A 22,271-nucleotide genomic window follows, 5' to 3' on the forward strand; every position below is an offset into this window, starting at 1 on the left:
GATCTCAGCCTGAGTAGGTATTACTTCACACAGACACATTTATTCCTGTCCAATCAGGCTGATGTGTTTTTCATCCTTTGCCCTGTAAATATCATTTGTCAGCAGACAGGGCAGGTGCAAGGGAGCTGGAGGGTGTCAGCTCCAGATGGGAGAGAGGTGGGAAGCTGCCCCCTGGTCCTGCGGATTATGGAGTCTGCGTGCAGGCAAGGGAGGATATGGCCAGGCAGCTGTGTCCTAAAGAGGGAGTGGGGCTTGGGACAGTCGATCTCTTCTGGGGCCCCAGAGCTCCCCAGAAGGGATCTGTGGCCCATGAGACTCCTGAGGCTCTCATCGAGGAGGCCATGCTGCTGTGCCTGCCTCTCATGGGATACTTGCTTGGGTAGTATCCATGTGACAAGCTGGATTCTGAGGGTACCCAGCAGAGGGATCATATGGGGAGATAGAGATACACAGAGCCTGACCTGTGTTCAAGTCATCCAGAGGCCATTTGCCAGCCTCTGCAGCCCGGATCTTGGCTACCATGCCAAGGGGGGGCGCCCAGACTGGATCACTTCAGAGTAGGGTGGCCACCCCTGCTGACCCGGGACATTGCGTTGCATCTCAGGTGACTACTGAGGCAGCTGTACAGAGAATCACCTTGGGCTGTTGGAGGTCTAGGGGCCTGGTGGAGCAAAGAGAGTAGATCCATCATCTGGCCCTCTGCCCTCAGTCTGCCCAACCAGCATCTAGAAGCTTCTCTGGCTGGGGAGGGTAGGGCTGGCGAGAGAGCCAGAGGGATGCATGCTGCTGAGGGCAGCTGAGCTCAAACCACCGAAGTGAACTCTGCGGGGTCACCCACCACTTTATCCAAAACACCAAAATGCCCAGATGGAAGCAACAGGCATGTATTGTTTCTGCACAATTCTGTGTGTGGCAAGTGGGTCCCCCCTGATTTCCCCCGGGCCCCGGCAGGCCTGAGTGGGGTGCCACAGGCTCTGCACATGTTGGGATATCCCAAGGCTCTCCCCAGAAAGGGTCTCAAATTCCCAGCTTCCCCAAGCACCAGGGGTCCAGACAGGGTCACCTCAGCCACCTCCCAATGAAGAGGCCAGTGTAAAGACAAGCACAAGTGACGTACCAGCTGAGGCAGAATCTGCAGCACATCTGGTCCACCACAGGGAGATCTCCTGGATGGATGGGATGGGGGTGCCCACTCCTTCCCATTGGCCCCAGCTTAGCAGACAGAGGCTCACGAGGACTTCAGTCCTAGGAGGTGATGGCCCTGCCCCTTCTGTTGACCCACCTCTATCCGTCTACCTGGAGTCCCTGGAGGGCAGGCAATGTCACCATTGGTTCGGGACATTTTAGGTATCAAAGTGAGCACTGGAGACAGAGTCTCGTGGGCCTGATGTTTGGACTTTGCACCAGTGTCCCTAAAATCTCCACACAGGCTGGTTGTTTTATTTTACTTTTAAAACTTAAAACATTTTAGTAAGCACGGCATCTATTTAGGGTGTTCAGCACAGTGATGTGAGTCACGCGTACCAGTGACATGATGGCTGGAGCCAAGCTCTGGACCCGCCTTCTCCCTGCTCGGTTACCGTCTGTGTGTGGTCGTAGCACCTGAGATCACACACACTCAGTCCGGGGCTGTCGGCAGGTCACCATGCTGGGCACCAGGTCTCCAGGCTTCCTCCTGCGTCACCGCCACGGTGTGCCCTGTGACTGACACATCCCCACCCCTCGCCGTTCTGTGCTTGGCTTCTGCCTGTTCTTCAGATACCACACGTAAGTGGGACCACACAGGCTCTTCTTTGTGTGGCTGGCTTATTTCACTCAGCATAACATCCTCCAGATCTGCCCATTCTTTTTTACAGCTGAGCAATATTCCTTTGTATATACGTCACTCATTGGTTGGACACTTAACCTGTTTTCCTGACTTGGCCACTGTGAACAATGCTGCCATGAACGTGGATGTGCAGAGATCTCTTCCAGATAGTGATTTCCTTTCCCTTCGGTAAATCCCCAGGAGTGGAATTCCTGGATCTACGGGTGGTTCTATTTTTAACTTTTTGAGGAACCTCCTTACAGTTCTCCACAGTGACTGCACCAGTTTACATTCCCACCAAGAGTTCAGGAGGCCTCCTTCTTCTCCACATTCTCACCAACACTTGTTATTTTAAAATAATGAAGATTTCAACAGTGCCCTCACTGCCAGTAAAGAGCCAGGATGCACCTGGGGAGCTGGGTGGTCTTTTAGCCTGGGAGGAAATAGCCAGAATGTCCTGAAATTCATTGAGTGTGGCGAACCTCTCCCGACCACCCACTTTCCACCAACCTGAACTGCTGGCTTGTAGGAATACTCCGCAGGAAGTTAGGGACAGGGGACGGAAGGGCAGACGGAAAGGGATGAGAGACACAGAAACAGGGAAGATGCTGGAGAGAAGGTGCTGTGCAGGGCAGGGAGGCCAGGCTGGAAATGGGTCCCTGCAGCCCAGGCTGCTCTGAGCAAAAGGGTCACAGAGACGCTGTCACAGTCCATCATGTGGGACCAGCACCTTCCCAGCTGCTGTGAATGTTTATGGGCAGAGGGGCCATTAGACCCTCTGGTCTGTTGGTGTGTCTCGGGAGGACCTGATCCAGGCCTTGAAACTGCAGTCGCTGTGACTGTTAGTAATGACTCATGCCAATGGCCTTTGAGTGTCTGTGGGTGTTTCCTCTGTCCACACTCACAGTAGATTGCGTGCATGTCAGGTCTGACAGCCCTGAGCACGTAAGGGGACGCAGCCTCTTCCAAGTTTCACTTTCTCTTCCATTTCTCTACTTGTTTCACAGACACCAGGAGAATGCAGGGTGAGAGCAGAGCAGGGACACTGCCGAGGGCAGAGCAGCACCCGCCTGGAGGCCCACAGCCGTCCATAGCCGTGTGGAAGAATCATCTTGCCACCCATGCAGACGTTCCCTCCAGGGAGGATGTTATAGGGCAATAAGTCAAAAGTTCCACTTATGGGCTTTCCCCTGAGATAAACTTCCAGCTACGTAGGATCTGAATCCAGAAAGATCCCAAGGGAAACTCTCCTCTTCATGTTCCAACTTGGATGAGAGCTTCCCTGGCTCCAGTCTTGTCGTGCAGCCTCTCAGGGCATCAGGGGCTCAGCTGCACCTGCTGCAGGCCTGGGCTCCCCTTCATCCTCCCTGGGAAGTGGCACCCCGGAATTTTTCTGCAGGTGCACCTGGTCTCCCCAGGAGTGCTCAGCCTCGTCTCTTCCCTCCAACTGCAGTACCCTGTAACCAGGGCAAGGGGGTCCCAGAGGAAGATGTGGGACAGAGGCCCCTGGGTGTGTGCAGGGGTGTTGAAAGAGGGTGAGTGCATGCTGAGGGGCAGATGGGTGCATGCAGGAGGGCAACTGAGTGTGGGCAGGGGGCCAGTGGGTGCATGTACGGAGGCAGGAGGGTGCGTGCAGGGGGGCCAGTGGGTATGTGCAGGGAGAGTGAAGGTCTGTGGGTGCATGGAGAGGTGCATGTAGGTGTGTGCAAGGGTGCCCATGGGTGCTTGCCAGGGGCAGGGGGCAGGTGGCTGCGTGAAGGGAGGAGTGACAGTGGGTAGGTATAGTGGGGCAGGTGGCTGCGTGCAAGGAGCTCATGGGTGCATGTAGGGGGGCAAGGGGGCAGGTAGATTCATGCAAAGGGGCAGGCATGTGGGTGCAGGGGTCAGGGAGACAGGTGAGAGCATGCAAGGGGGGCAGGTGGGTGAGTGCACAGAAAGTTAAGGTGGGTGAGTGCATGCAGGGGGACAGGTGGTGCATGCAGAGGGTCAGGAGGGTAGCTGCAGGTGGGCAGGTGGGTGCATGAAGATAGGCAGGGGGAGGGTGAGTGGTGCAGAGGCCAGGGGGGTAGGTGGGTGCATACAGGGGGCCAGGTGGGTGTATGTAGGGGGGCAGGTGCATGTGTGCAGTGGGGCAGGGGAGGCTTGTGGGTGCATGCCGGGAAGCAGGTTGATGAGTACAGGGGGGCAGGTGGGTGCATGCAAGGGAGTGAGTGAGTACGTGCACTGGGGCAGGGGACAGGTGGGTGACTGCAGTGGGGCTCCTGAGTGCATGCAGGGGGCGCGTGGGTGGGTGTATTGAGGCTGGTGGATATGTGCAGGAGCGGTTGTGTGCTTGCAGAGGGGTGTTTACAGAAGGCCAGGGGAGGCAGGTGGTTGCATGCAGGGGGAAGGTGGGTGCCTTCAGGGGGAATGAAGGCAGTTGGGTACCTGCAGGAGGACTGTTGGGTGAGTGCAATGGGGTAGGTGGGTGTGTGCAAGGGAGCAGGGGCATGTGGTGATTGCAGGGGTGCTTGCGGGTACATGCAGAGGGCAGGTGGATGGGTGTATTGGGACAGGCGGGTGTGTGCAGCAAGGTCGGAGGAAGGTGGATGCATGCAGGGGACCAGGTGGGTGCGTGCTGGGGTGGGTGCATGCAGGAGCATGTGGGTGTGTGCTCGGGGGTCCACAGGTGCTTGCAGGGAGGGTCGCATGCAGGGGTCAGGTGGGTGCGTGCAGGGGGGCAGGGGGTGCATGTAAGGAGGCAGTGAGGCTGGTGGTGCGTGCAGGGGGGAGTGGAGGCCAGTGGGTGCGTGTAGGGGGGGGCACTGAGGTCAGGCCCATCATTGTCCTGGGGTCAGTCCCAGGAGAGGTCTTGCTGGCTCAGGGCAGTCCTTGCTGCTTGAGAGTGTGGTGTGGGTTCCAGCAGGGGATGCTTTGCCTGCGGGGTCTCTTGCTGGATTTCACAGCTGGCTGGGAAAAAAAAGAATGAGTCAATTAGAGAGTACAGATCCAGATCAGAGCGAAGGCAGTGAAATCCTCTTTCTGTTCTTCTTGGCATCTCCACTGTTGACACTTTACCCATCATGATGCCCCTTTGGGGAGGCAGTGTGGCAGTTTGTCTACCTGAATTGTGCAGGTGCAGGCCTGTGACTGAGCCTGTGTTGAGTCATCCCTGCAAACACCTGCAAGGATCCTCATAGAATGTGCTCGGCCGCTGTGAGCGACAGAGAAATCACAGCGACCGTCTCCATGTGGCCCACAGGGACCAATACACGATGTGGCACCTCTTCACAGGGACACACGTGGCTTTCGTAGAGAAGGATGTAAATATGGCCAGACATGGGCAGACGCTGGCTTCCATGATCCTGGCATAAACAACATTACGGCAGACTAGGCATCTTGAAACAAGGCACATTTACTATCTCATCGTGTCCGTAGGCAGGAGTCCAGGTGAGGCTTAGCTGGGTCCCGAGAGGAAGGTGTGGGCTTGGGCTGCAGTCCCATTGAGGCCCCCACGAGGCAGGACCTACCTCCTCACTCAGGCCTGTTGGCTGCTCAGTTCCTGTGTGAGTCAGACTTCCTCGACATGGCCACAGGCTTCCTCAGGCCAACTGGGGGAATGTGTCTGCTGGAGACGCTGTGACACTCTCATGGGACATAATCACATATGTGTATCACCTCTGTTGTGTTCCCATGATATCAGGAGGCAGGGATCCAGTCACACCTTGAGGTCTGTCTGCCACAATGCCCAGAGCATAGGTTCTAATTTTCAGAAGCAAGAGAATAGGAACACAGTAGAGATGGGTGGCTGACCACACAGATTCTATGGAACCTTGCTGTTGCCAAGCAGGGGCTCCAAAGCTGGACCTCAGTCCTCAGCAATCACCTCTCGCCAGTGGAATGTGACTGGGTCCAGCAAGTGTCATTTCTGGTCTGGAGGGTCAAGAAGTATGTGTGACCCTCCCGTGGTCTCTGTCCCCACCGGCCAAGTGAATTGGAGAGCCAGCAGGACAGGGGTCTCGAGTGAATCCCTGCTTAGAGGAGAACCACCAGGCATATTGTGTCCTCCACGATGTCCTCCCTCTTGTTTAGCTGTGCAGATTTTAGGATTTATTTAAGATAGCAGCTGGTGTTAGCTTAAATGACATGCATGGCATCATACAGTCCCATTTAAAACCTCTGCATGCGTGTGTGTGTGCATGTAGGTGACAATACGGATTGTCCCTTCTCATCATCAGGGGGCATAACCACTAGCTGCCTCCTATGCAACCAGGTACTCCGAGACTTTCAGTTATACAATGATCAACATGTGTTTCTGGGGGTCTGCAAATTGGGAGAAGTTGGCTGGGTGGTTTGGGCTGTGGTCTCATCTGAAGGGCCAGAGGACTCTCTTCCCAGGTGGCTCCCTCCACAGCTGGTTCCTCTCCATATGAGGCTCTTCGCAGGCCTGCTTGGGCATCCACAGGGTGTGATGGCTGGCTTCCCCCAGAGACAGCCTGGCAGGATGATGTCTTTTATGATGATGTGTGTGACCTGCACAGTCACATCTGCAAGGTCCTATTGTGACACGGGTCAGTGCTGCTCTGTGTGGGAGGGACATGACAGAGCCTAAGGACCAGATGAAGGGGAGGCTGGTGCCCTTTTGTCCATCACTACCAACTGCCCACTATAAGTAGGAGAGCTCAAGAGAGGAAGCTCTTACACCCCCACACCCCAAATCCAAAGTGCACCCCAGTTCTGGTCAGCAGGTCCTCCCCAGAGATGCCTATTGGGGTGATTATTCTGTCTCCACATACTAGTTTGGACGACCGGCCAGATCACTGTCCAGTTACTCCCCAGCCCCAGAGGTAACCGCCTCTCCTGGCCTCCAGAAGCAGTTAGAGGGCTGGGCTCCCAGTGGGGGTGGGGAGACATTTGGCCAATGAGACTGTGCCCCTAGCACTGGCATCTGCAAGCTGGCGTGGCTCTTCTCTGTGCTCTGTGGGACATCCCCAGAGATCTGATTTCTGTCTGCTGCCTCTGGTCATGGTCTTTGGCAAAGGGGGTGACCTGGGATCGTCCCAGACTTTATTTCTTGCCAATAAGGAGGATCTAATACCCTGAGACTCAGATCTGCAGTCTGTAAAATGGGCAGGATAACACCCACCTGTCTGAGCTCCGTGAGCTCCGTGAGCTCCGTGTCACGGTGATAACACGGGGGATGGGTGAGGAGGTCCAGGCTGAGCCTGGGCTCCTGGCAGGATCCCGCTGTCCATGGGAGGAGAATGTGATGGCCCATCTTAGTGGGCTGGGGGAAGAACTGAGAAGGCACAGGTTGACTTGTCACAATGCTAGTGGCATAGGTAGGCACTTATAATTCAAATTCTGACCCCAGAATTTTGTTTGGCACACAAGCCTGCTGTGAGCGTGGGCATGTTCACATCATCTTCACAACCACCTACCATGGGTGTGAACATACCCGGAGGGCTGTTAGCAAAGCTGATATCACAGAAGAGCTGCTCTGCACCACCGAGGCTGTCCCACCCCCCATGCAGCGTGTGAGGGTGGGGTGGGTCACCTTCATGTTGCGTACACGATGCTCCATGCCCAGCAGTCCAGTGTGGCAATGCTGAATCCTAAGACAGCTGGCCACAGCCAGTCCCTTTCCTTGCTCATGACATAAGCAACACTGTCTAATCTTCATCACTGGGTGGCCCGACTGGCCAGGGAACTCGTCCCTGGTGCCACGGCCAGCTGGTGGCATCCCAGGTCCTTCAAGCCGTAGCCTGCATAGTTAGTGTAAGGCACCTCTATTTGGGAGATGGAGCCTTTGCATGGGGAGATACCACAAGGCTGGCTCTTCTAGAACTTTCAAGTTGCTATGCTGACAGATAAATCAGTGGTGATACCTCAGAAGGCTGATAAGATGCTCAAGGTAGGTTTCACTTCAGTGAGGGTCTGTGACTTGGTGCCTGGAAGGGTGGGGGTGGGAAGGATCCTGCAGCCCTGCGCCAGCTGGGCCTCTGATGGTGGTACCTCCACTGGCAGGCTGGGGTTTGCATGACACACAGCCATCCAGCCAGGAACAGCAGCTTTGTTTCAGAGAAAACCCCACACAACCGACAAGAGGAGGAAATTGGGGAACAGAGGGCAGAGCCAGGCCCTTGAAATGACTCCATCCAGTGATTCCTAACTGCCTCCCCACCTCGTGTGCTTTTTGCCTTCGGAACATTTATGGAATCAATTTCGCCACTGCTCTCTGGGTGCATCTCTGTTCTCTGATGGCTCCTGGAACTCAGCCTCCATGTTCTGACTTATTTTCATTAGGGGGCACTTCAGTGATTAGTAATGCTTATCCATGCGGTTTTATGATTTAAAAAGTAATATTGATCTACTAGAAACTTCGAAATTTGAAACAAGCTTGGTCACCCCTGAAATGCATGCGAGCGTCAGGATCAGACCCGCAGATGTCCCACCACCACCTGCGGGTGGGGAGATCCAAGTGTCCTGCTTGGAGAAGGCTGCCCCAGAGCTTCAAAGGCGCCTCCAAGGGGCGGTGAGGTCAGACTTCACTGAGAATCAGACATCCAGGTAAATGAGGCTTCGATTAGGACTGGATCCCTAATCCCTTCCTGGGATCCAGGAACATCAAGGGAGGGATCCAGGGAACATTAAGCGGAAGGATCCTCAGAATCTTAGCATCCAAACTGGGTGTCTTCCATTGAAGAGTCAATGGGTTCTTTCAGGAAGTTCTCATCATGAATAATAAAGCTGTTCGCCTGGATCAGAGTCTATCATTAAGAATATCTTACGGTTTGTTTCCCTCTCTCCTCTTTTTCCCCCTTTCCCATATGTTCATCTCTTTTGTTTCTTAAATTCCACATATGAATGAAATCATATTTGTCTTTCTCTGACATTTCGTTTAGCATAATACATTCTAGCTCCATCCATGCCATTGCAAATGGCGAGATTTCATTGTTTTTGATGGCTGAGTAGTATTTCAATGTATATATACACCACATCTTCTTTATCCATTCATCAGTTGATGGACATTTGGGCTCTTTACATAGTTTGGCTATTGTTGATAATACTGCAATAAACATCCAGGTGCGTGTACCCCTTCGAATCAGCATTTTTGTATACTTTGGGTAAATGCCTAGTAGTATAATTGCTGGATCATGGGGTAGTTCTATTTTTAACTTTTTGAGGCACCTCCATACTGTTTTCCACAGTTTCTGACAAGTCTGCATTCCCACCAACAGTGCAAGAGAGTTCCCTTTTTCCACATCCTCACCAAAATCGGTTGTTTCCCGAGTTGTTAATTTTAGCCATTCTGATAGGTGTGAGGTGGTATCTCATCGTGACTTTGATTTATACTTCCCTGATGATGAGTAATGTTGAGCATCTTTTCATGTCTGTTAGTCATCTGGATGTCTTCTTGGGGAAAAAAATATATACTAATGTCTTCTGCCCATTTCTTCACTGCATTATTTGTTTTCTGGGTGTGGAATTTTATAAGATCTTTCTATATTTTGGATACTAACCCTTTATCCGATATATCATTTGCAAATATCTTCTCCCATTCTGAAGGTTGCCTTTTAGTTGTGTTGATTGTTTTCTTTGCTGTGCAGATTTTATCTTGATGAAGTCCCAATAGTTCATGTTTACTTTTGTTTCTCTTGCCTCTTGTGTCATGACTAGTAAGAATTTTCTCTGGCTGAGGTCAAAGAGGTTGTTGCCTGTTTTCTCCTCTAGGATTTTGATGATTTCTTGTCTCACATTTAGGTCTTTCATCTATTTTGAATTTATTTTTGTATATGGTATAATAAAGTGGTCAAGTTTTATTCTTCTGCATGTTTCTGTCCTGTAGTACTTTGTTATGGTAGACCCAACAAACTAATACAGTATCACTAAACCTGGAAAATTGTCAATCAATTCGAAGCATTACCTTAAAATATTTATTTTTCTTTTTCTCTTTCTTCTCTTTCTGGTGTTTCCATTGAGCATATATTACACCTTTCAAAACTGTCCCATGGTTCTTGGGACTATTCCCTTCTGCTGTTTTAATTCTTTTGTCTTTTGCATTTAAGTTTTGAAACTTTCTATTAACTATTCTTCTGACTCATGATTCTCTCCTTAGCTTAGTTCAGCCTACTGGTTAGCCCATCAAAGGCATACTTCACCTCTCTTACAATGTTTCCTTCCTCCTGGTAGGTGAACAGTTATGTTATTGATTTGAGATCTTTCTCATTATTTTAAGGTAGAGGTTTACAGCTATAAATTTTTCTCTAAGTATTGCCTTCACTCCATCCCACAAGTTCTGATATTTTGTATTTTCACTGTAATTAATCTCTATCACCAGGAAGATTCTGAAGTAGCAAGAGAGCACAACCCACCTTCCTATGTTAAGTTCTCCCACAGACAGGTTTTAACTCTAACATTCGGCCAGAAGTGAAATCACCATTTAATTTCACTAAGTAAAGAACTTCCTGGAGGAGGGGAAAGCACAAAGCTCTTTCAAAGAGTCATGTTATGTTAGGGCCATACCAAAAATGATTAAGTGCTTTCTGCACAGGATGGGGCAAAATAAATGGAGGAGAAAATGATACAGTATACAAGTTTGACATATTGTGATATCCCGTTCAGTACTTACCAAAGGACTAAACTTCCACAGACTGCTTCAACACACAACTCATCATCTAAGTGCACACAGCCTGTCTTTCACTATTATGAACATCTCTGTAGCACAAGCAAAGCGTCCCTTAAGACCATAGACTCCCAGTACATGTGTCAGTGTTACAGTCTTCTAGGAAGAGGTTTGCTGAATTCTTTGATTTGAATGACTTACTATCAGAGCAAATCAAAGCTAGCAAATACTGGAATTTCCTGTGCATGGGAAAGCTAAGCAATATCATCAAGAGGTTAGTGTCAGGCTACAGACATAACTGACTGAAAGCCAACCTGTGCAAGACTTTGGAGGATACAAACGTGTTCTTCCATTGAGTATAAAGTGCTATCTTCTACAATACTGTATGAATACATAGAATTAATAGGGTTTTGAAGAATGACTACCAAGTGAATGGTCACTATACATAAATATTTATCACAGACATATGTGTTAATTGAAGTACAAAATAACCAATACTAGTCCCTGCTCTGACTATGGGGATAGTACCATTTATTATCCCCCTTCTAAAGGCAATATCCAGTTGAAGCTAATGAATAAAGTGCTACTGGAAAATACTGTTGCTGCCCAGGGTCAAAGTCATTCTTCCTTTATGACTGGGTATCTCTATCTAATAACATTGGTTTTAATTGTTGAAAACCACAATAAAAGTCTGGAGGGAAAAGCAACATTGTGTTTTATTTAGCATAAGCATAGGATTTTATTTATAAAATTTCCCCATATATCATCTCACTTATGACTTAGATATTTACAGATATATCTTCCAAGAAAATTTTAACTTATCAAGGCAAATATCTCACATCAGAGAGAGAGCTGTTGTTAAATTAATGGTAAATCAAGGCAAGGAGGCTGGAAAGTGTTAATGGGAAGATGAGTCATCTACTTATGATAATGATTTCCATAGTGTTTTAGCATCACCTTCCTCACTCACTTCCTAGCTCACTGTACTATACTATCTTGTTTTCTTCTCATCACTTACCATCATCTCAAATTGTATTTCCTATCTTTCTCCATGTCTCTTTTCTGTTTTCCTCTGCTAGCACGCAGGCTCCATGAGTATAAAGCTCTTGCTTATTTTGTTCACCACCCTGCCTCAATAACCTAGGACAGCAATGGTCACATAGATGGTGTTTTCCAGAACGAGCCTCAGAATTTGGAGTCATGAATATGGCTTTTGGATGGCCCTCTCCCTGTTTTGAAGATGGTAAATCAACACAGCAGAGAATTAACTAGAAAAATCCAAACATATTCACCATCTTCAATCTCCCTGTGCAATATGCACAGCCAACTCAAAACAGAAAGTCTACTTTCTATAGCTTCAGATTAAGAATCAGCATATTATGTAGTATGCACTAGATTGAGGTCAAAAAAGTTAATTTACCTCTTGGGTCTGGCACCTTCTTACTATGTAAATTTGGAAAAATCAGTTACAGCTTCTGTGCCTCAGTTCGCTAGGGTATCAACACCTGTGTGAAAGGGCTAATATACCACCTTGCACAAAGTAGGCATCTTTTTCCAATGTTTTTTAACTTGCCTGTTTCTACCTGGTAGGTTTATCAAAACTACTGACAGTATTTAGACAGTATAAAAACACAAAATGCTTGCAATTTACAAGCTTAAATAGAAACAACTTTTCTTTTGATCTTTGAGTTTTCACTGCAATCCATCTGGTCTCTGTGCCACCAACTCAAATGACAGACAACTCATTATTCGTAAGGGAGCACATTCAGTTGGGCTGCACATTGTCCAATTTCTACATCAAGTGATTCCACCATAACTGTTCCGTGTTCCCTAAAGTGTGAACCTCAGTTACCTGCCCAGGATCTACCTGAACTTTCTTATTGAGGAAGAAGATGTCTGATCCTACCCTGAAATTAGAGTTCCAATACACTAACCAGTGAGGAGGGTTTTACAGTTTTCATGGTAAGAGAAGAAAGGTTTGTGGTACACCCAACACAGAACTTCATTAATATCACCTTCAGACTGTTGTTTTTCTGAAATTCATCTCCTTCCTTCATCTCCTGTCCTCTTCTTCCATTTCCCCCTTCTCCCACATTGCTTCCAAAACCACTCTCAGGCCTGGACACTTTCACCTCCAGCGTTTGGTTTCTGTGACCTCTCAGCCTAACAGAAGTCTGATGACAAGCCGACAGCCCTGGAGGAAGAAATTCAGGGACCATTTACTGTTCCTCACCATGTCAGCTGAGAGACCCCTTCCACGCTGAAGTAGCTTCTCTATTTCCTCCAATAAAAACAGGGCAGGAGGAGGAAGGTTACAGTGTGCATTTTGCTAGTAAATAGCACATTCTTCCAAACATCGCACCAGCATCATATCATTGAATCTCATTGGCATGAGCCAGGGAGACCCCAACAGGCCCTGACAGAACTCTCTCAGAAAGACCACTTGACAGAAGCAATGTCTGAGCACTGAAATGAAGCATTTGTCATTTCAGTCTGCAAAGTCTCACTGATTTTAGGAGACCTCCAAGTTTTTACTAAGGAAGGTAGATCGTGGGGGTGCCTGGCTGGCTCAGTCAATAGAGCATGCGACTCTTGATCTCTGGGTTGTGAGTTCAACCCCACCTTGAGCATAAGCGTAATCAAAACAAACAAACCAAAAAAGGTGGATTGCAAAATATCAGATCCATCCAGGTAAACTTCCCGAAACAAAGGCAGGTGGTTCTGACAGAAATGATATCTTCACTTATGGCAACTTTACCCCCAACTCTCTCTCACAAGTGCTTCTGCCCAACATTTTGTAGAAGCACCTTTTCACAGTAACCTCGGCTACTGCAGTCATTTGCGTGTGTGTGTGTTTTTTTAATGTGCAAATACACAGTGAACACTTGAAAGTAAATCTTAAGACATCAGGATGCAGGTTATTAGGACTTGGATTTGGATTCTTATTTAATGGTTTCCTAAGTAAGGGATATTGATTTTTTAAGGAGTTTTCAGGGAAAAGCAGAGTGCAAAAACCAAGAAGATGAGGATGTTGTGCCATAAAATAAATAACAGACACACTGACCCTAAACCAGTGAATTAATTTCTATTTAACCACAAAACAAAATTTTCTATTAATATTATAATTGCCAGGTATTTTCAATAACCTTGTCAGTTTTTCAGTCATAGCTGAAATCATTTTTTTAAAAATTATTTCATTTTGGTATAAGGTCTCAAAAATAAGATGGGAAAATATTAACCTAAGAGCCAGCAGTGTGGTTCAGCCACTAGTTTCTTCTTTGGTGACAAAAAGAATCAGACAAGACACCCTTGATGGGCCACTCTAAACATTTATACTGAAAAGACATTTGGGAAACAGCCCAGACTCTGTCCAGCATATCTGCCTCCCTTCTGCTGCACGGACCTTGGATGACCTAGGGCCCATGACCAAGGCCTGGAGGCCTTCACTAATAACCACTGATTAGGAAATCTGGGAAATTCTGATGATTTCTTTTCTAAGATTTTATCATGTGGATCTAATCCAAGTTTATTCCATAAGTCTAAAGACAATGAAATACTCTCTGGAGCAGGAAGACTAAAAACCCAAAGAAAACACTTTTGACTCAAAATGTATATTGGTATAATAATTGATCAGTTCTTTGACCCCTGCCTAATCTTCTCAACATAGAAGAAATAGCTTCAATATATAAATAGGGTCTAAAATGGTAATTTAATTCCTTAATATTCATGATATGTCAAGCATTTTTAAATTGAGACAGTTTAATATACAGTATTACTAAATGAGTAAGAATATTATTATACAAAATCTTTAATTTTATATGAACACCTTTAGCACTTTAGGAAAAACACACATACATACACATGCACATCTTTTTGGAGGGTATGAGATAAGGATTTTCCTAAATAACTAAACAATAATAGACAATTAGAAACCGCATAAATTACTCATATTTAGGAAACATCCAGTTAACAAAACATCCAGTCTATGACCTGGCAAAGAGAATAATCCTATGTCAAAGGAAAGACATATTAGTATTATGTTTTAATGCTCTTTAAAAATCTACATAATTTAAAAAAATTTTTTTAATGTTTATTTATTTTTTTGAGACAGAGAGAGACAGAGCATGAACAGGGGAGGGTCAGAGAGAGAGGGAGACACAGAATCCGAAACAGGCTCCAGGCTCTGAGCTGTCAGCACAGAGCCCGACGCGGGGCTCGAACTCACGGACCGTGAGATCATGACCTGAGCCGAAGTCGGACGCTCAACCGACTGAGCCACCCAGACGCCCCTAAAAAACTACATATTTAGATCAAGCAAAAATATGTTACTGGGATTGAAACTTTTTAAGACTCTTTAATAATAATATTAAAGCATTAAATTACTATAAGAGGAGATATATTTTGCAGTTTCACAAGAAAAATATTTTATGATCTGATTTATACAGAAAGAAAGAATTTGTCTTAAAATGGAGTCTTTTATTTACCTCTTCACACTGCTCATCAAAACATTGGACTCATATGTTCAACATGACATAAGAACAAATGTTTTCTGAAAAGTTTCATTAAAAATCTCATTTTAATTGCTACTTTCATAAATGGCAACCACTCATTTCTTAAAATATTCAGTGTGAAGAACACTTTATCTTGGGTACACATTTACAATAGAACAGTAGCTTTAAAATAAAATATACATGTGGGTATCTGGATGGTTCAGTTAGTTAAGTGTGGTGCTTGGCTCAGGTCATGATCTCATGGTTTGTGAGTTCAAGACCCACGTTGGGCTCTGTGCTGACAGCTCAGAACCTGGAGCCTGCTTCGGATTCTGTGTCTCCCTCTCTCTCTCCCTCCCTAGCTTGTGCTCTGACTTTCTATCTCTCAAAAATAAATAAAAAACATTTTTTTAAGAAAGTGGTAAGATGGTAATTTTATGTTATGTGTATTTTTAACACAACAACACAAAAGAAAAAGTTAGCTTAGTAGTATTATCACAACTACAGTTATAATTTAATGTGTAACTTTGGTCAAACAAATGTTTGCATATACTTTGCATGAAAAATAAAATCTTTTTACCAAGCCAGGTGTAAGGCATTCTGGGAAAATACCTATGACAGCTTTAAAAAGTAAAAGCAAATAAAAATCAACAGTATTCAAAGGGGAGAAAAAAGAATGAGAGTATGATCAATGAAAATATAAACAGGAAATTAAGAGGAAAAAACGAACAAAACCAAAAGTTGGTTTTTGAAAGATCAATAAAAATGATAAGCCTCCAGCCAAGCTAAATAAGAAAAAAAAAATGAGAAGACAAAAATTACTAATATGAATAAAACAAGAGACAACACACACAGATCACACAGACATTAAACAGATAATAAAGGAATACTTTAAATAATTCTATGCTCACAAATTTGATAAACAAGAAGAGTTTTAAAATAGAAGATTCATCTATATGCTGCCTACAAAACAACTCACTTCAGAACTAAAGACACACAAAGACTGACAGAGAAAGAGAGGGGTTGAGAAAGCACAGCATCGAGTTTGCACAGGAGGAAAATCTCTCGGGACCATGGACCGGGGAGCAAGAGACACTGAATGTCGCAGGGGGTTTTTTTGCAAACAGTGTTTGGAGCTCGAACTCTCAGGTTTTGGAAGTGCACGACTTTCTCTGGAGCAGAGCCACGGCGTGGCTCCTGGGGAGGAGGAAGCTGGCCTCTGAGTGTACAGCATGGTGTAGGGATCTCTGGTGTGCACTGGGAGAGAACAGTCCCCTTCCTGGACACTTTTTGAAGAGGGTATATTGCCTCCCCAAGGACAAAAGACCCTGCAGGCACCAGCCAAATGCCTTTCATCAGCAGGGGACAGAGGTACCCCCAGAGGGAATATAACCTTTGCTGCTTTTAGAGGCGCTACACCACAGATTCTGTGCACTGTGCAGGAATGAGACTGTATTTCAGGGACAAAGGACTTCAGACACAGCGTCAAGAGGCTCTACTCTGGAGAAGGGGAGCAGATCTGCACTGAGCCGGGTCCTTAAAGATTTCAAGCTTAGAATCTCCCTCACACATCAAAGAAAAAACACGGAAGAGTTATAGTGCGGGACGAGCTGACTGCCCTCGCTGTTCTGTGAGGGCTGCCTGAACAGTGAAGTTGTCAGATCCCCCGCCCAGGGACAAGAGACTGGGGAGGTGCCATATTCCCCCCAACACCAACACAGTGGGACTTCAGAGAGCAACACAGCAGCCCCCAGTGAAGGCGGGACCCACTCACACCAAACCCAACCCCCATCCCTGGCAACTGCTTATTTACTGGGGCAAGACTGGCTCTGGGTCTCCAGAACAGCACGCCCAGCACCTCCCCATGCACCAAATGCACTGAAAACCCAGGGCTTCAAAGTGTCACCTGCAGTTCTGCTGGAAATAGGACCAGTCTTACGGTTTTTTTCATTTTCTTCTTCTTTTTTTCTTTTGGAATCTGGCTCAGTGTCTTGTCTTTTTTTTTTTTTTTTCCTTTTCTCTTTTTTTTTGGATTAGGTCTTTTTAAAAAGTCATTTCTTTTTCTTTCCTTTTTCTTTGAAAAAAAATCCTTTCTTTTCTCTTTTGAATCAGTCTTACAGTTTTTTGATTCTCTGTTTGGGTTTTTTTGTTGTTGTTCCCTTTTCTTTCCACTTTTTTGGGGATCAGCCTCCCCCCCGCCCCGCCACCGCCACTGTTTTTTCCAGGCTTACTTCAACAAACAAATCAAAGCACACCTAGTTTAAAGGTCCAAACACTCCCCACGGCAAGCAAGGAGGAGTCTGCAGAGAATTGACCAGTGGGGAAGGACAGCCAGAATGCAACAGCAGAGTGCACACAGCATACGTCAGAAACACTTCCTGAAATGCCAGACCCTGGACAGTGTATGACACCTTTTTAATATAGCAGTACTCCTGGGGGCAGGAAACATAACATGCTTTTAAAACATGCAACAGGCAGAAAGTTAGCCAAAATGACAAGACAGAGGAATTCTCCCCAAAAGAAAGGTCAAGAAGAAATCACAGCCAGAGATTTGCTCAAAACATATATAAGCCATATATCTGAACAAGACTTTAGAACAACAGTCATAAGACTACTAGCTGTGCTTCAACAAAAAGCATAGAAGACACCAGGGAAACCTTTCCTGCAGAGATCAAAGACCTAAAAACTAGTCAGGCTGAAATAAAAAATGTTATAACTGAGATGCAAAACCAACTGGATACAATCACAGTGAGGATTGAAGAAGCACAGGAGAGAGTAGGTGATATAGAAGATAAAATTATGGAAAATAATGAAGCTGAAAAAAAAGAGGGCAAGGTAGTTAGTAGATCATGAGGGGAAACTTAGAGAACTTAGTGATTCCATGAAATGAAACACTATCCATACCATAGGAGTCTCAGAAGAAGAGAGGGAATAAGAGCAGAAGGTTTATTTGAACAAATTATAGCTGAGAACGTCCCTAATCTGGGGAAGGAAACAGGCATTCAAGTCCAAGAGGCACAGAGAACTCCCCTCAAAATCAACAAGAACAGGTCAACATCATGACATATCATACAGAAACTTGCAAAATACAAAGATAAAGACAGAACTCTGAAGGGTGCCTGGGTGGCTCAATCAGTTAAGCATCCAACTTCAGCTCAGGTCATGATCTCACAGTTCATAAGTTTGAGCCGTGTCAGGCTCTGTGCTGACAGCTCAGAGCCTGGAGCCTGCTTCACATTCTGTGTCTCCATCTCCCTTTGCCTCTCTCTCTCTCTCTCTCTCTCTCTCTCTCAAAAATAAATAAACATTAAAAATTTTTAAATAAAAAATTTTTTAAAAAGAGACAGAACTCTGAAAGCAGCTAGGGAGAAAAGGTCCCTATAAGGGTAGACACATAAGGTTTGCAGCAGACCTGTCCACTGAAACTTGGCAGGCCAGAAGGGAGTGGCAGGAAATATTCAATGTGCTGAATAGGGAAAATATGCAGCCAAGAATCCTTTATCCAGCAAGGCTGTTGTTCAGAATAGAAGGACAGAAAAAGAGCTTCCCAAACAAAATCTAAAGGAGTTAGTGACCACTCAACCAGCCCTGCAAGAAATTTTAAAGGGGACTCTCTGATCTGAGGGAAAAAAAAAAAAGGAAGACCAAAGCAACAAGACTACAAAGGACCAGAGGACATCACCAGAAACACCAAATCTTCAGGTCATACAATGCCACTAAATTCCTACCTTTCAATAATCACCCTGAATGTAAGTGGACTAAAAGCTCCAATCAAAAGAAATAGGATATCAGAATGGATTAAAAAAAAAAAAAAACCCTAGATCCATCCATATACTTCCTACAAGACGCATTTTATACCTAAAGACACCTGCAGATTGAACGTGAGGGAATGGAAAATCATCTGTCATGCTAATGGACATCAAAAGAAAGCTGGAATAGCCATATTCATATCAGACAAACTAGATTTTAAAACAAAGACTGTAAAGTTTGAAGGGGAGGGCAGGCAGAGTTAGCAGCCCCCGAGGTTCTCCTCTCCCACTGCTCATCCCTTTCTTCTCTTCTCCCCCAGCCTCTTTCTCTCTGTCCCATAACTTTTCTCCTGAAAACCCCTTATTTAGCCAAAGGAAAGAGGTAAGGGGAAAGCTCTCCCCTCCCCCCTCCAAACTCCCCCCCAATTTTCCAATCCAGAGAAAGCAAGGGAGTGAGCGGGCACCCAGCTGACCACGAACCTGCTGTGCTGCAAGGTGGACCCCGTCGTCAGGGCCATGCCGGACGCCAACCTGCTCTACGGTGACTGCGTTTTACAGAACTTGCTCACCATCGAGGAGCACTATCTTCCCAGTGCTCCTACTTCAAATGTGTGCAGAAGGACATCCAGCCCTACATGTGCAGAAGGGTGCCACCTGGAGCTGGAGGTCCGTGAGGAACAGAAGTGTGAAGAAGAGGTCTTACCTTTGGCCATGAATTGCCTGGACCACTTCTTGGCTGGGGTCCCAACTCCTGGGTGCTATCTGCATGTTCCTGGCCTCCAAGCTCAGAGACCACCCCTCTGACAGCAGAGAAGTTGTGCATTTACACCAACAACTCCATCAAACCTCAGGAGCTGCTGGAGTGGGAGCTGGTGGTGTCGGGGAAGTTGAAGTGGAACCTGGCGGCTGTCACTCCTCACGACCTCATCTAGCACATCCTTCGCAAGCTGCCCCAGCCCAGCAAGAAGTTGTCTCCGATCCGCAAGCATGTGCAGACTTTCATTGCTCTGTGTGCTACCAACTTTAAGCTCGCCATGTACCTGCCATCGATGATTGTAACTGGAAGTGTTGGAGTTGCCATCTATGGGCTCCAGCAGGGTGAGGACGTGAGCTCGCTCACCAGTAATGCCCTGGTAGATCTGCTGGTCAAGATCACCAACACAGATGTGGACTGCCTCAAAGCCTGCCAGGAGCAGATTGAGGTGGTGCTGCTCAACGGCCTGCAGTATTTCTGTCAGGACCAGGGGGATGGGTCCAAGTCAGAGGATGAACTGGACCAGGCCAGCACCCCTACAGATGTGCGGGATATTGACCTGTGAGGATGTAGTCTGGCCGCATGGGAGGGACGTGTTCACACTTGCTCTCTCCTTTTCTCTGGCTGTGTTTTGTTCTTTGTGTTTTAGGATGAAACTTAAAAAAAAAATTCTGCCCCCACCTAGATCATATTGAAAGATCTTTTAGAAGAGAGAGAAAAAGGTCCTATATAAATGGAATAACTAAAAGCATTTGGTGGCTATTTGAAGTACAACGGAAGGGAATCCCTTCTCTATGCAAACAGTTATTGTTTGAGTATGTTAAAAGTAATAGTAAAATGCTTACAGGAGACCCTGCAGACTAGCTAAAGAAAATGTACGCTGCAAATATGGGAACAAATTAGAGGAGGCTTTTTTTTCATGTTATGACTAGCATGTACACACCCCTTTTAGGATAATTTCAAGGAACTGCATATGCCATTTATGGCATCGTTAGATTGAGAAGCAATGAACTCAAGAAAGAATTAGAAATAAGGGATGTGAAGGGGGAGGGAGGACGAAACAATCTGTCAATGCGGTTGAACCATTTTGGATGTGGAAGCACCTTTGCTCTCGACTACCTGTTTGTTACTAAGTCAGGAGCGTAGCTGAATCTCTAGTTGCGAACTCTTGCTGTCTATGGTAGCTGCTACCTAAAAGAGAGGTTTTATTTTGTCGGCTGGACACAGGTGATTGGGTCCTGGGTTTCACGTGTCTTTTTGACATCATGCTTCTTCTTCCAAACATGGTTCATGGCAGACACCACCATATTTTTATCAAAAGGGGCAATTTCGCTTTGGGCCATAACCAAAACTCCTATAAATGGAGGCAGATGGAGACCAAGGGTGGGATCTGGAATGGAATCTTTTCTCTTAATGTATTGAAGAGGGTGATGTGATCTTGGCATCCTTTATTTTTTTAAAAAAACTGATTTTTGGTGCTGATTGGCATGTCTCGTCTACAGCTTAGCGTTGTTATAAACCATTCCATTCAAAAAGCAGTTTAAGAAATTGTTCCCATGCATACCCCTGGCTCTCTGGAGGGCTCCAGGTCCTTCCGCAGGTGCCCCAGATTGAGCAGTCATGGTGTTTCCCGTTCCCAGTGAACCCCTCTGGTTAGGGCTGCCGGTGGAGTGCCTGAGGAGCCCAGGGCAGCAGGTGAGGGAGGCCTAGTGGTCCCCTCTGGGGCAGGTGCCACGTCGTCCCACAAGTGCCAGGCGCTGGCTTGGAGGCGCGGACGCGGTACACAGGGAGGTGTGAGCCATCACGACCCAGAACTAGCTAGGGGGGTGGTGGCCACCCAGGGCTGTCGTCTCCCCCTGTGTGCATGCTTTGGTTCTCTTGCTTTTGTTGTTGTTGTTATTTTCTTGTTTGGAAAAAAAAAAAAGGAATGCAGGAGGAGCCAAGATGGCGGAACAGCATGGAAGCTTTTTGTGTGTCTCACATCCATGCCACAGCCAGACCAACACTAAACCATCCTACACACCTAGAAAACCGATTGGAAGATTAACACAACAATCTGCACAACCTGAACCACAGAATTCAGCAGGTATGTAACATGAAGAGCTGAACTTGGGGAGCAAGAAGCCCTGAAAGGTAGGGAACCCCTTTTGCAGGAGGAGAGAGGACAGAGACTGGGGAGGGGGGGAGCATATGGGAAAAGCACCCCTTCCCAAAAGCAGCTGGAGAGAAAGTAGAAAATTGGAAACAGCTTCAGGGACTAAACTAAAAAGGGAGAGACGAGAAAGGAGAGGGTTTAAATTCCATTAAGACTGTAAACAAGGGGAGCACAAAGGCTGCAACTCCGCAGCTCGATACCTGGAGGTGCTCTGGTGGGAAAGGTGAATCCCCAGGAACAGAGTGGGGTCCGGGAGGTTCGTGGGCCACACGGGGAAAAGCGGTTCCACTGCTGGAAGGACATTTGGTAGAGACTGTTGAAGCCACCTGGTCCCAGCAGACTCCGGAAGGCAGACACATTCGCTGGTGCTGGGGCAAGGTTGTTGGGGGTGAAGCCTGGTGCCAGATGTGTGTTGCGATTTTCCATGGTCCCTGAAACACTGAGGCTACACTGTCTTGCGATTTTTTGGGAGGCAGGCTGGCACCTGGCTGCAGTCTCAGGGCACCGGCAGCAGCAGGGTCCAGCGGGTGTTCCTGGGTGCAGCCAACATTCGGCCATTGCTCATTCACCATTGCTCGTGAGACCCTCCCGCAGAGGGGCAGGGCGGGTCAAAGCCTCAGTCCTTCAGAAGAAAGGAGCCGGGGAAAACAGCCACATCTGAGACAAAACTCGGGAGAGAGGTACTGCCTGGGGCCTGGTCACGGAGAGTCG

At 46.9% G+C, this 22,271-nt stretch overlaps 1 protein-coding gene and 1 pseudogene across 4 annotated transcripts; one reads left to right on the top strand and one right to left on the bottom strand.

Annotated features, from left to right (window-relative positions):
- Positions 1-2,102: 2,102 nt before the first annotated feature.
- LOC122239338 (pollen-specific leucine-rich repeat extensin-like protein 1) lies at positions 2,103-7,073 on the bottom strand. Of its 4 annotated transcripts, none has more exons than XR_006218304.1 (3): positions 6,933-7,073; positions 2,318-6,369; positions 2,103-2,240 (listed from the first exon to the last, which is right to left on the bottom strand). XR_006218304.1 is itself a non-coding variant. In XM_042987818.1 (3 exons), exon 3 carries the CDS (start codon positions 4,437-4,439, stop codon positions 3,117-3,119), a length of 1,323 nt encoding a protein of 440 aa, XP_042843752.1. In that variant the 5' UTR covers positions 4,440-4,752; positions 4,910-6,369; positions 6,933-7,073; the 3' UTR covers positions 2,103-3,116. The 4 variants fall into 4 exon arrangements, 2 of the variants coding, with proteins under 2 accessions (XP_042843752.1, XP_042843751.1); XR_006218303.1 differs by having other exon boundaries at positions 2,103-2,264; XM_042987818.1 differs by having other exon boundaries at positions 2,103-4,752; positions 4,910-6,369.
- Positions 7,074-7,646: 573 nt separating this feature from the next.
- LOC102967688 lies at positions 7,647-19,970 on the top strand (annotated as a pseudogene).
- The last annotated feature ends 2,301 nt before the right edge of the window (positions 19,971-22,271 follow it).

Source organism: Panthera tigris, chromosome B3, assembly GCF_018350195.1.
Source record: "Panthera tigris isolate Pti1 chromosome B3, P.tigris_Pti1_mat1.1, whole genome shotgun sequence".
NCBI classification, from domain to species: domain Eukaryota; kingdom Metazoa; phylum Chordata; class Mammalia; order Carnivora; family Felidae; genus Panthera; species Panthera tigris.